At 32.3% G+C, this 12998-nt stretch overlaps 1 protein-coding gene and 1 pseudogene across 10 annotated transcripts; one reads left to right on the top strand and one right to left on the bottom strand.

Moving 5' to 3' along the window:
* The first annotated feature begins 13 nt into the window (after window positions 1-13).
* On the top strand, window positions 14-2086 carry LOC119631565 (peptide methionine sulfoxide reductase). Of its 10 annotated transcripts, none has more exons than XM_038023903.1 (4): window positions 14-161; window positions 1068-1249; window positions 1345-1605; window positions 1668-2072. In XM_038023903.1, exons 1-4 carry the CDS (start codon window positions 114-116, stop codon window positions 1900-1902), a joined length of 726 nt encoding a protein of 241 aa, XP_037879831.1. In that variant the 5' UTR covers window positions 14-113; the 3' UTR covers window positions 1903-2072. The 10 variants fall into 10 exon arrangements, with proteins under 10 accessions (XP_037879831.1, XP_037879828.1, XP_037879829.1 ...); XM_038023900.1 differs by having other exon boundaries at window positions 1068-1261; window positions 1668-2033; XM_038023901.1 differs by lacking the exon at window positions 14-161 and adding an exon at window positions 282-439 and having other exon boundaries at window positions 1068-1261; window positions 1668-2047.
* Window positions 2087-7324: 5238 nt separating this feature from the next.
* LOC119632607 lies at window positions 7325-7880 on the bottom strand (annotated as a pseudogene).
* Window positions 7881-12998: the final 5118 nt, after the last annotated feature.

Here is a 12998-nt window from a genome sequence, read left to right on the forward strand (position 1 = left end):
TAGCGAAAGCTCGAGCTATCAACAGTATAAAAATCGGTTAGTTATGTTTCAAATCGACAGTTTTTTGCAATACTTTCAGCTACGCGGAGTTTAAAATAGAAAACAACAATAAAATGTCTATAAACGCTGAAGACATTCAAGCGCCGCAGTTGAAAGATTTGGTAAGTGAATCTAATATAAAGATAAACCTGCTACTCAATAATTCTATGATTTATTTTAAACGCAATTCTTCTCCAACAATAATCGAAGAAAGCTTTCATTACAAACTTTCAGTACGAAAACCTATTTCACAATTAGTTTGTTTCTCACCTTAAAACGTAAAACGTTCAAGCAAATAATAGTAAAATCGCGTACCGAGTAATTGTCAAAAACTGTAGAAAATCCAAAGAATAAAATGATTTCACGTCTTCTAAGTCGTTTCGGAGTAAATCGAACAGTTGTGATTGTTTTAAATTATTTTCAATATTTTTTTTTTTTTTAAGTTTTAATATTTTAATTTTCCTTTTTTTTCTTCCACACTACATTTCTTTTTGTCTCTCTTTTTTCACGACCTTGGCCTTCTCCATTTTTCAATAGAATAATGATGTACTCTCTCACACTCGTTTTAGGCAAGCAAGCCATGCAAAGCTCGTCTGTATACGTGTGCATGTGTGTTTACTTCAAACAACAACTGACCTAAACAGAAACTGAGAAATGAGAGTATTAAGATTGATTTTGCAATTCAACTTTACGTGCGTTGAACCCCGTTATCCAATGTCTAATTAGTATTTCAATGTAAATACGTGAAGATGGTGGTTTCATTCAGGTAGAATCTAATACTTTTCGGCATTTTTAATCGTGTGTTGTTCAGTGAAGCACTATGGCGACTTTTAACTTTTTGATTGCTGTCGGTTCTTTAGCACTGGTTTTAGGAAATCAAAGCGATTTGAAGCATTGCATATTTAGTTCACTTCACATCGTCATACAAAGCATTGTAAATGTACCAAAAATCATTAGTAATTATTTTCAGATTAATTATAGTTTACTTCCTTCTTATCTCTTCATCTTATCCTTCTTATGTTATATAGAGCATTGTACGTAATGAGCAAAAAGAATTGAATATAGCACCAGTGCATCATCTGGATAGAGCCTTTAAAACAGCTACCTTTGGTATGGGCTGTTTTTGGGGCGCGGAATCTCTATACGGAGGCACTCGTGGTGTTCTACGTACCACAGTAGGTTATGCCGGTGGCACAAAGGATCAGCCAACGTACCGTAATTTGTAAGTTGCTTTGATAATCAGTGTTAAACTAATCCAATTTCCTCTTCTTCTTCTCTTGACAAACGTGATCTTTTCACCTATAGAGGCGATCATACTGAGGTCTTGGAAATTGATTATGATCCTACGGTGATATCGTATCAACAGCTTTTACATATATTTTGGAATAATCACGAATATGGCTTAACCACCGTCATCAAGAGGCAATACATGTCGCTAATACTCTACCACGATGACGAACAAAAACAAATTGCTGAACTTTCCAAAGCTAAGGAAGGAAAGAGACGTACTCCCGAAGTTATTACCACTGAAATAGCACCCAAACGCAATTTTTATCCAGCAGAAGAGTAAGTAATTAGCATCAAAAAAATTATAACGTCTTAATATTTACTTTATCTCTACTTTTTAGTTATCATCAAAAATATCGTTTACAAGGTCACCGTGATCTTTCTGAAACTCTTAATCTTAATTCGAAACTTTTAAGAACCTCTTATGTAGCCACCAAATTGAATGGTTACTTGGTAGGCGTGGGAGGTGTGGAACAATTCAAAACGGAGGTAGATACCATGGGTCTAACACCGTCTCAAAAAGAATACTGTTATCACTATATTGAAAAAAACGAAGGACAGGGCTTATACTGTTGACCGCAAAAAACTGTTTGTGGCGTTATAGATATTAAGCTCAAAAAATATACAATTTAAGCATAATTATAAAATCATCTCTTCTAGGATACGTTTAAGAGCTTTTGTATAGGCAAACATATGTATCTATTGTGAATAAACAATTGTTTAGTATAATTTAAGAGAAATTGTTTCTATTCGTACATTATGTGTTTTTTAAACCCGTTCAATAATTCGACACGTAATTCGTTGCAATTGAGTGATTCATTTGTTATCTCCAAGAAGAATCCATTAGAATATAGACAACGCGCATTTACCTAATCGCATATGGAGTATATCTCCACTCATTGAAATTAGACTTCTCAACATTATAATAGATAAACAGTAAACTTGATCTAAAATTCTTTTACTTGAAATTTTAGTTCTGGAAATTGGAATCTAGCCTTTACTTGTTTAATAAGTTTTTCAATTACGTCGTTACAAGTTCCTTTCAAACAGCTTATATTAAATGCATTGGTTTTTCGTGTGCATGTACGTATGTGCTATTTTAAATGCTTGTTTATGTCATATTTTATTTATATTACGTTATAGGTACATATGTATCTCTTACACGCATCAAATATGGACTGAGCTACTGTAGATTATGAAATGAGTGCATTTACATAGCATCTTACATTTATACAATTGTCATGAATGTACTTTTAATATAACATATAACGAACGCAAGCATATGTTGAACATAAGAGATTCCCAGGTCAAATTGAATACAATTTTCTTGCCGACTTTAATGTACACAGACATATGAAAGCAAATTGAATATTTTTAAACACATATCTCTTTACTTGAAAAAAGTTTAAAGTAATTTAAGACTAAGGCTAAGCGTTATTAGCTGATTTATTTACAAATTTCGAAAATAAAGTCTGCAGAAGGCGTCCTTCTTGCACGATCAATTAAGTAAATCGTCAGAGAATGCAAGTTTATTCAAGATAAATGCCTTGCATCAATTAGTTGAGTTGAATTTTTGTTTAATAAACTCTCATATATGTATACCTAGTGGATTAGTTATCTTGAAGGTTTTAAATGGAGGCCGTGAAACCCTGCTACAATTGAGATCTAGAATTTCTTGTTCTTGGAGTGTTATAACGGATTTGAAAACCTATTCGTTTATATCTTCTATACATCGTGGTCCAGAAAGTCACGAAAAAATCACTTCATATCTTCATTCATACGGACGGAATGCACCAACATAGTAAAAATCACAGAGCATCTGTACAGAATTATGAAAGGTTTTCTCTCTTCTTCCCCCTCAACCGTCAGCGACAAAGCTTTCACATATGAATGACAGTGACAGTGATTGTATCAAAACTTGTCAATGCTATCTCTACAAATGGCTTTCTCCCCGCAGTAGATGCTAATGAGAGCAATAACAAGTTTAAATAGCATGTTTGCATTTGGCATACACACATACATAAGTGTATAGAAAAATTTCGTGTATAAACAATAAAATATTGAAAACATTTATTTATATACAATCGAAAGTATATTTAAAAGATTTTTAAAAAATTAATTTCTCTATGAAAATGCAATTATTTCTTTTCAATATAGAGATTTTCAAGTCCAGCCCATTTCAGAATATCAGATTTCGTTTGAACCGTAAAAATCGCTTGCAAAACATACGAGTTCTGAAAATATGCATTTTTCTTGACTTGGGATGGAGACATTTCACTGAAATTTCATTTAGCCGTAGAAGATGAAATTCGGAATGGTCATACAAAATTTCATCAAATTTCAATATATAGTTTAGATGATAGAATTAATTTTCAAATTTTTGTTATACATTAACTTAACGGTATAAGCGAAAACATATTTGACTCTGATGTGAATGAATTGTAATCAAACAGATGCTTAATATTGTTGTTGGCACTTAATCACACTGAGAAGAAAAAGAAATAGATTTGCAAACCGAAACAAAAAGAGAAATTATTTAAACGTAGAATTTGAACGAGTATGTTTTTTATATATATTGTATAAATTTTTATTATTTATTATATAAACGAAAACAATATTTCAATATTTCATAATAAATTAAAGGTTATGAAATATAGAAAAGAAAAAGGGAAATCGTATATTCTTAACGCACGTAATACGCATAGGATGTCCAATTGACACATGTTTGTCATCCTTTCTCTGTTCAAATACTTATATACCATATGAAAATCCTCTTTACGCTCCAAAACCGCAAATGGCGAGTGAACAGATTCTGATATTCTTAATTGATTCTGCGAATCGAAATATTCTCAAACTCGAAAATTCGATTTAGATTGTAAATCTTGTTTACGGCCATTAAAGTGGTATTTAGGTGGCAGGTGATGGTGTGTGGATTGGAAGAAAAATTTACTTTCATATCTATCGCTCTTGATGAAATAATCAGTAATAAAAGGCCAGTTAAATAATGTTATGTAACGAAGATAAGGACATTTGGCAATGCTTTTGAGCACATTTTTTTACCGTACAATGTGGCTTTCTTAATATTATTCCCAGAATTTTTTCATTCCATTATTTATTAGAATTTTAAGGCGTACTGACAAGAGCTATATTTGCTTCGGTTAAATGGCAGATATTATGAGTGAGTCAACTTTTATTGGAGGTCTGGCGGAGAAGAATACTTGGCTTAAAAAATAGCTCTGAAATATATTTTCAGTTCAATTTGAGTTCTCCTCTCTCTCTCTCTCTTTATGGAGTGTTGTATTTTATAACGCATTCGACATATGCACCTATGCTTATATAATCGCGACGCATATAGCACATATGATTGTTACTCTAATTACTCTTCTAAATGCTCAAGTACGCCAGATCTTTAACTATAGACTTTTGGTTGGCTACAGCTGTGGCTATCCGCTATTTCGACTTTTCGTTGTAGCAGCGTTGAAGCGCACTCTTAAGCACTTTTTTGCAGGTAATCTTTTCGTGGTGCTTCCTATAAACGTTAGCTGTTGGCTTTAAAGCTTTTATTTATTAGAACTGATCAGATACTCGACAAAAAAGGGTTCAATTTTTGTTACCTGCAACCTGGCTAAGCGTTTCTCTTGGAAGCCAAAGAAGAGTATCAAAGGCTAATATCGAAAGATTTACAAAGAAGCTAAAGGGTAGCAACGGAGCTTAATCTAAAGAATAGCTGTGTTTTATGTAAGAGTATCTTGCAACAAATGGACCTATGCCAAATAATTGCGGGGAACAGCCAGTAATTCAAATATTGAAATGTTACGAAAATTTCAATCTACTCTGTCTTTGTCCTACTACCCGTCTGTGGCAAAATTGTCTACGAGTACCTTGAAATTTTACACGTTAAAAATCAAACTCAACGGTGTTCTTCAAAGTATCTAGGTAAGTTGAGTAATCATCTAAATCTATTGGCAATGTTTGTTCTAAATGAATCCGGTGAAATATTAAATTATTCGTGTTCCTTCAGTTAGCTCAATAAATCGTGTCAGCTTATGTTGTACTTTCTTATTTAGGTAAACCTCATACTTATATTGTGTCTATTGGGGAATAGTGACATCTGTTGTTCACGACAAGTTAACATAACTTTCACTTATTACCTTTTTTAGATAAATTTTAATCGCAATTGTGCGCAAAACATATATAAAGCAAGGTAATAATAAATTGGACAGTTTTTATGTCTATTCATTTTATCGAATGGCTTAGTAACCTTAACACATGGCTTAACAAGTCTCGTGCCCGACACATACTTTACATCACTGTTATGAGCCTCATATGTTTTCTGGATAGTGCCAACGTGCAAAAGATACTTCATGGTCGGCTTTCGCCGGTTAGTGCATTATCACATTCCTTCCATTCCAGCTCTTTATCCCTTTAATCTAATAGTCAAAATGTCATGAATCTCTTACCTGGACTATTAGAACGGTGATTCTATTCAACATATATGTGGCTCTATCAACAATGTTATTGTGAATGTCTCAGGCTGAATGCAATTTCTGGGTATTAATGTAATTCATTAAAAAATTAAATTAATAAAAAAACAAAACAGAGAAAATTCTTGGTTGTTTTCATAGTTTTTGTTAATTTTTCTTCGATTTTTCAATTGTCAAAATAGTCACAGTTTAGTGACTGCGAGCAAATCAGACGAATCAAGAATATGCGAGAAATCACAATACATCGATATACATTATCGATCGTTCGTTCAAAGGGATAGTTTTAGACAAACCAAAGGTGAATAAATAAATAATATTGTAAATCAACTAACTAACAAACGATGAAAATCGAATTAGAGAAACAGGCTGGATGTTGGATATTCGTGTGCCGTGAGCGAATTTAATGTTTTGTTTGGTTATTTTGTATTTTTTACAAAGATTTTATCTGTGCTGGATCAACCACTCCTTTAACTACTTAGTGAACACTTAAAAACAAACTGCATTTTTCACCCTTTCGCAAAGATAGACATCACTTGTCTTTTGTAATAATATTTCATATAAATTGAAGTGAGATTTTACTGGCGATTTCTTTTGCTTTTAATACGAATGCGGTACGGCGATCCTTTTATGCGTGCATTGTATAAATTATTGATTAGAATTCTATCTATAAAATCATTGCTTTGCCAAAAACCGAAATATCGTTGCATTTAGTTGTCTCTAAAATTTAAAGCAAGCAAGCAACTTTAGGATGGGTGATATATTTAAATCTCCTGTTCCTATTACAACTGAGTTCAAAAACGCGTTTTATTGAAGCAACAAATTGAACTTCGTTCAAAAATAACTAGTTTTATTACATTAGCGTCTTAAACGCTAAAATTAATTATTAAGATAGCGAAGAATATTACAGAGATAAATGTTATTCACTTGACCACTTGTAAACAAAAATTCTTAATGAAACTATCATTAAAACGTATTTAATTAATTATTATACTTAACAACTAAGGAAGTTACACTCAAAATGCTTCATGAAATGGACACGTGTCCATTTATCGACTAACTGCTGGCTTCAGGAAATGTACATACTAGTTTTTCGGTCAGCTGTTCTTTTGATAGTAAGTTTCTGTTTGGCTACCTTCTTTTATGGACACGTTTAATGGTATATAATGCAATTTTTCACTAAGATTAAAAAGGGCCTTTATGGATTTTAAACTAATATCAAAAGAAGAATTATCAGTTACACTTTTTGGCTATTATGCGCTTAAACGTATATGCATAGCTTCATTTTTATAACGTAATTATTTCGACCATAAGCAATCCAACGACAAACGGCAGACGAACAGATTGACATGGTGAAATCGGCTGAGAATGATCGAGAACATATATACATATATATATGGTTTTTTGGAATGTAATGAAAACAAAAGGGCAAACCTAACGCAACCATATCTGATAGTTGAGAACATAAATAAAATATTCCCAACTGTCAACACTTGCATTTACAGATTTCTTATATTCTAAAACTGTGGTAGACATACTTTTTCTGCAAGGAGTTCTCATACCACTGTTATTTACAAAGCCAATACGAAAAGTATATAGGATATTCTAATTTTATACGTGTTAAGCAGTTGATAGGCCTGCCGACGATTTCTTTAATATGAAATCCCAAGCGAAAAACAACCGCGGACAGAGAAAATAAAACTGCTGCCGTGAAACTCACCTAACAAGCATAAGCCATGGTCTGGGAGCTAATGAAATGACAGTTGTCGTAATGCATATACAATCGATGGATATACAAGCCAAAACTATCAGCCATTCAGGTTGTAACTTTGGAGTATAACAAACCTGAGGGCGATTATAAAGAGTCATGCAAGTCCACGTAAGACCGAGTCGTATATCACCTAAACATATTATTATTAATAAAGTTTATTTGCCTTTATCTAAAACAAGCATTTTTATGAGACACCAGCTTCCTCAGTCACTATCCATTATGGCATTGCCAAGCGACCAATGGCAAATACATCGGCTGCCATAAATACATAAAGTTGCCCTTATGGTCGTTAATTTATCCATCATTTATTTATTTCGAGTTCTTTTTTTAAACATTAACGTTTTCGACTTTTATGAAAATATGCTAAATTTGTTATAAAATTTGTAAACAAAATCTTTCATGAACATAACAGATTACCGTAAAACGTATGAACTTTTAAATTTCCATTTCTTTACAAATATTCCGGCAACAATAATTATTCTAATATGAATAAATAAAGATCAAATTACAAATGGTTACACATACTCAAAAGGAAAAGCGCTCTTTCTTTCAAATTATTGCTTATTTGGCTTTCATATAAAAATGCACACTTACGCTAAATTACGTTTATAAAATATATTAGAAAATTTATCAAATATGTTGTATGTCCAATTGCAAAAACTTGTAACAAACGTTTTTATTATTTGTCAGTAAATGCAATTCTGCAAAACGTGACGAATTAAATAATAATAAAAGAAAAAACAAGTAACTGCATTAAGAAACGAACAGAAAAGCATATTATGTAATTTGCTCTTACGTCTAGAGGCAGTTCCACTGCACTTGCACGAATCTTAAAATTCTTTATAAGTTCAGACATCAATCGCTTTTAAGGCAGGGATTTTTGTATCATTTTTTCGGTTTGTATGATATACTTTAAGACCACTTAATAAAAAAACGTGAGGCGAGCTACGGACGTTCGAATAAATGACTATTGAGTCAAATATTAGATCGATTTATTGGACGTAAGTTATTGGTAAAAGTAAGTTTTTCCGACGGTGTTTCATATTTTCGCTCATTCTATCTGGAATTGAGGAGTGCATTAAACAAAAACTGATGTGAAAAATATTGGATTTGCTTGTCGGTTTCTGGAATGTAAGAATTCTTATAGCAGATAGCTATATGGTCGAACATGACTATTGCCTACGGCTGTAATTCTCTAACATTTCTTGGGGATCTAATATAAATTTCCTGTGACAAAAGTGACAAAAAAGCTATTATTTTTTTGTAGTTTTCGACCATTCCCATTTTGTATCTCTCGTGGACCGTATAATACATATAAACTTCTAATCAGCATCCGATTTGACCATAACATCTTAAGCCTGTGGTTTTTTTTCTTATATATAAAAAATAACTAAATTTAAATCAGCTTCCTAGAACGCTTAGCAGATGGACCGAACATATGTATAAAGAAATTACACAAAGCTGCTTTAAATACAAAAGTCTTTCTGCATGATTTGTTAAGTAGCACAAATGTAAGTAAATGTGAACGAAAGTAAATAATTTTAATTTTATTCTGAAGTTGAAGGACATTAAAACAGTGAGAAAGAGGATATATACCATGCTGATATCGATTAAAAGATTTTTGTGTTATTATTGCAATAAGTGACGTAATAAAGCCGTCACATCAACCTTTAATTAATATCATATTATTTGGTACTTAGTTGAAGTTTGGATTTCAGCTTTATTTGCGAACGGGATATATTAGCACGAACTATTTACTTATTGATTTAAAAATAGTACGTGTATTCCTATGGATTCCTACACCATTATTTATACAAAAAAGTAAGAAGTTATTAGAATGTACGCAATCTATGCGACGTACGTGGAATATAAAAATCTATAAATGTAAGCCTCCGATTGAAGTTATATATCACAGCGTGGCTTGAAAAATAGGTTGTTTATTAGGGTCTACAAAAAGTTGACGTCATTAGATAAGTAACGATTTGGTATGATTTTTTTTTTTGGTAATTTCATAATTTTTGTTTATAATGGATTCACAACCCAGTAATAAAACTCTCTAGAGAGACGACTTTAACCTCTTCTTCAAGAATTTATTTTGCTATTTTTGCAAAATTTTAATAATGTCTATTATACTGTACTGGACAGACATATAATTGATTGAAAAACGACATCACATAAGGGATCTTATTTACAGTACTCCCACGTAGAGTTTCTGCTTATTACTATTGCATTTGTTTTCAATATGTTAAATATGATTGAGGAAGATTAACTTTTTGTCTAATATATCTCCCAAGTACTTAATGTAACCAGAAATTTCATGACCTTGAATCATTAAGTTTTGTAAAGTTGGAGCAGAAAACCGAATACAAATTTGAACCCAGAATAAATCCTTGTAGAACACGAGCGATAAGGACTAAATCAGAAAATTGATCTAGAAAGGAAACGCTGAAATCTCCTTCAGACAAAAAGCTAAGGACCAATTTAACTGCGTGAGAAGCGCAAAATCAAGAGATATTATTTTAAAAATATAAATATTATGCCAAAAGTAACTAAGCTAGTGGATCTTTTAGTCGTAAATTTGCCTTTAAAGTGCTGCCGTATTTGGACTTTTCGGTACAAAGTATTATATTAAGCCGGCTTCTAAAACCCGATTGGTCTAACTAAGCCCATGTATAGCCTTTTTGTAATGTTAGGATCCTTAAGCTCTTAGGCTACCTCCTAATGCAATCTAGCGCGGACCTAGCTTTACTTAAAAAAGCTCAATGCGCAAAAATAAAACCTAATCTTTGGTCTATGATAATTTTTGACACTAATTATATTCCCTATTTCGTTAGGAAGTGCAGCAAAATTATGTTTAGGCATTTAGAGCTCAAATATAACGCTTATTACTTTCACACTAAATAAATTAATAAATTAGTAATCCCCTGCTGCTGGTATGGAGCTTTGTTAAGCATTAAACGAACCATTAAATCATCGGTAGCTTGTCCAATTAGCTAAACAGTTGAGACAATTATTATTCCGCACTTGATTGAATAAACACTCTCTCCTTCAATACGTTAAATTTCAAATTCCAAAATCTTGCTGGTTATTTTAAACCATGAGGGCTCATCTGCAACTAATAGACTTATCATTCCATTTTCTCTTTTATTCAGGACGACGTTTAATATGAATGTTTTCTTGTAGATCTCAGTTTACGAAAGAAATGGTGAAAAATGTTCTTAAAGCTTTTTAACTTACACAATCAGCCCGAAATCTTCTTTGGCGTAATGGTGTCGAAACGCTATCAATACGCGCACAACTTAAAGAAACGCGGTCAAAGCAATGGTGTCTTCCCAAGCAAAGCTTGGAGATGTACGTATTTTCCCGAGAGGTAGTTAATTTGAAACTTACGTTTGTCCGCCTGGCTACCAGTTATTAAAATATTTAGAAAATCTTAGAAGAAAACGGCTCAAGCCTTATCGACATACATGCTGTCAGTTTGATACCTAAATATAGAATTGCACGATTGGCACTGTATACACGAAGTCATTTAAAAACGCAGAGGAAACAAGGATGTTGACTAATCTAATCACACAGGTGGTCTTAAGAGGCTAATCTCCGTTTCTGAAATTCGTGTTGAAGGTTGAAGAGCGTTGGTCGACGGCTTAAATTTCGGTATAATAATTCAAAACTTACCTGAATTGTGTTCATTTTTATTAAAACTCTGTACCCTGAAAAGAAGCCCGTTACTTATTTGTCAAGCTCTTTAAGACGTTAAATAACAAATTAATTAGTTGAAACGATATGCTATTCTATTATTCAATCATCATACTAACAAAGCGATTATAAATTTAATATATCCGCCTGAGTAGCCGAAGGCGAGGAATCTCCACTAGCAGCAAGTCAATGGTCGTGGGTTCGAATCTCAAGTGCGGTAGAGTTTTTAATAAAAGCCGATAGCCTTAGATGCTAGTGCTTTTAAGAGTTTAGTCTTCTCTGGCGAAATTAATAATAATAATAATAAATTTAATATATGCGGATAAAGCGGCCGGCAGATTTTTTTTGCACTTACTACCGATTGATGGAAGGATACCAGGGGTCGGTTTACGGTTCTCTTTGTCGAGCAAACTCGATATAGAATTTGCATTTTGAATTAATTGTTCTCGTTAACGGGAATTCCGTTGATGGCACTAAATAGAGTATGACAGTTTGTTTGATATCAAGTGCAATATATCATATTTTAGCTCAAAAGCAAAATAGCTATCGTGATTCATCTCTATAGGGAAAATAAATTAAAATATCGTAGTAAAAGAACATATTTGATAGAATTAATGGACATAGGAAGATTACTTAAGCTCTTTAATTCCAAAATGTTGGCAAAAATATCAAATGAAGTAAAAAATCAAATAAAATATTTTCGACGCCTTTACCTGTTGCTGTCATAAAACATGAAAAGGGACAAATGAACACGGAATTACCTAAAAAATTCCTGGGAACAAAAAAACGTAGAAGTACAGGATTATTAGAAGATATTTAAGAAGTATTGTAGGCACGTGATATTTAGGGGCTGTTTGGGCAGACTACGGACAGACAAATTTAATATAGAAATTGTAAATATCATGCTAGCTATTATGCAAAGAACAATTAGAAAATTTAAATAAATAGTGATATATTTAATTCAATTAACTAAATTTTGTTTAATATATATTCAATTTCTTTTTCAAACTTTATACTTGGTTTGTTTATTTATTTATTTTCCTTTCCCCCTCCTCTTTGCATTACTTTATTATATATACACCGACAAGATCGTTAATATTCCTAAAAAGCAATTGTACCATTTCATTTTTTTGTATCGTATGCTATGACGATAAAGAGCACCGTAAACTGATCTCCAAATTATTCTTTCATTTATATCGCACATTACAGGACCCATGAAGTATGTATGTAAATATATCTAAGTAGCGAAACCTATTAAGATGGTTTAGCCTCGTTCGATTGCCTTTAGTTGAAAATGGGCATGGTGCGCCTACAGACACGATTGCAATAGACGAAAATTTGTAACTTACAACCTATAATAGACATCGAAGCTTGGTACAAAAGTTTTATTGCTAATTTTCTACAGCCACCTAATAGACGAGTTTTAAAATCCATCAACGACAAAGTGGCAGAAGGTGGTGGGTACATCGAAGATTCGCCATGGGACGAATACAAGTTTTTTTTTTTTGTTTTTTATAAATACTAAAGCAATATATATGTAAAAAGTAGTTTACGTCAATAAGATGGATTAAAAGATACCACATCAAAAACTTTCAAATACTTCTTTTAAAAAAACAAAACGCCAGTTGCGTCCAACAGTTTTTAATAACGAAAATAAAAATTTGTTTATTACCTGACGTAAGACGCAAATCATTTACATTTATTTTAACACTAATCTGTAAGCT

This window comes from Glossina fuscipes, unplaced genomic scaffold (genome assembly GCF_014805625.2).
Source record: "Glossina fuscipes isolate IAEA_lab_2018 unplaced genomic scaffold, Yale_Gfus_2 1, whole genome shotgun sequence".
Lineage (NCBI taxonomy): Eukaryota > Metazoa > Arthropoda > Insecta > Diptera > Glossinidae > Glossina > Glossina fuscipes.

Bases quoted from the DNA above. Each gene is read 5' to 3' on its own strand.
- LOC119631565 (XM_038023897.1), top strand. From the start codon at position 860: ATGGCGACTTTTAACTTTTTGATTGCTGTCGGTTCTTTAGCACTGGTT. The intron at 1,262-1,344 runs GTAAGTTGCTTT...TTTCACCTATAG, and splicing joins CAGCCAACGTACCGTAATTT to AGGCGATCATACTGAGGTCT. The intron at 1,606-1,667 runs GTAAGTAATTAG...TCTACTTTTTAG, and splicing joins AATTTTTATCCAGCAGAAGA to TTATCATCAAAAATATCGTT.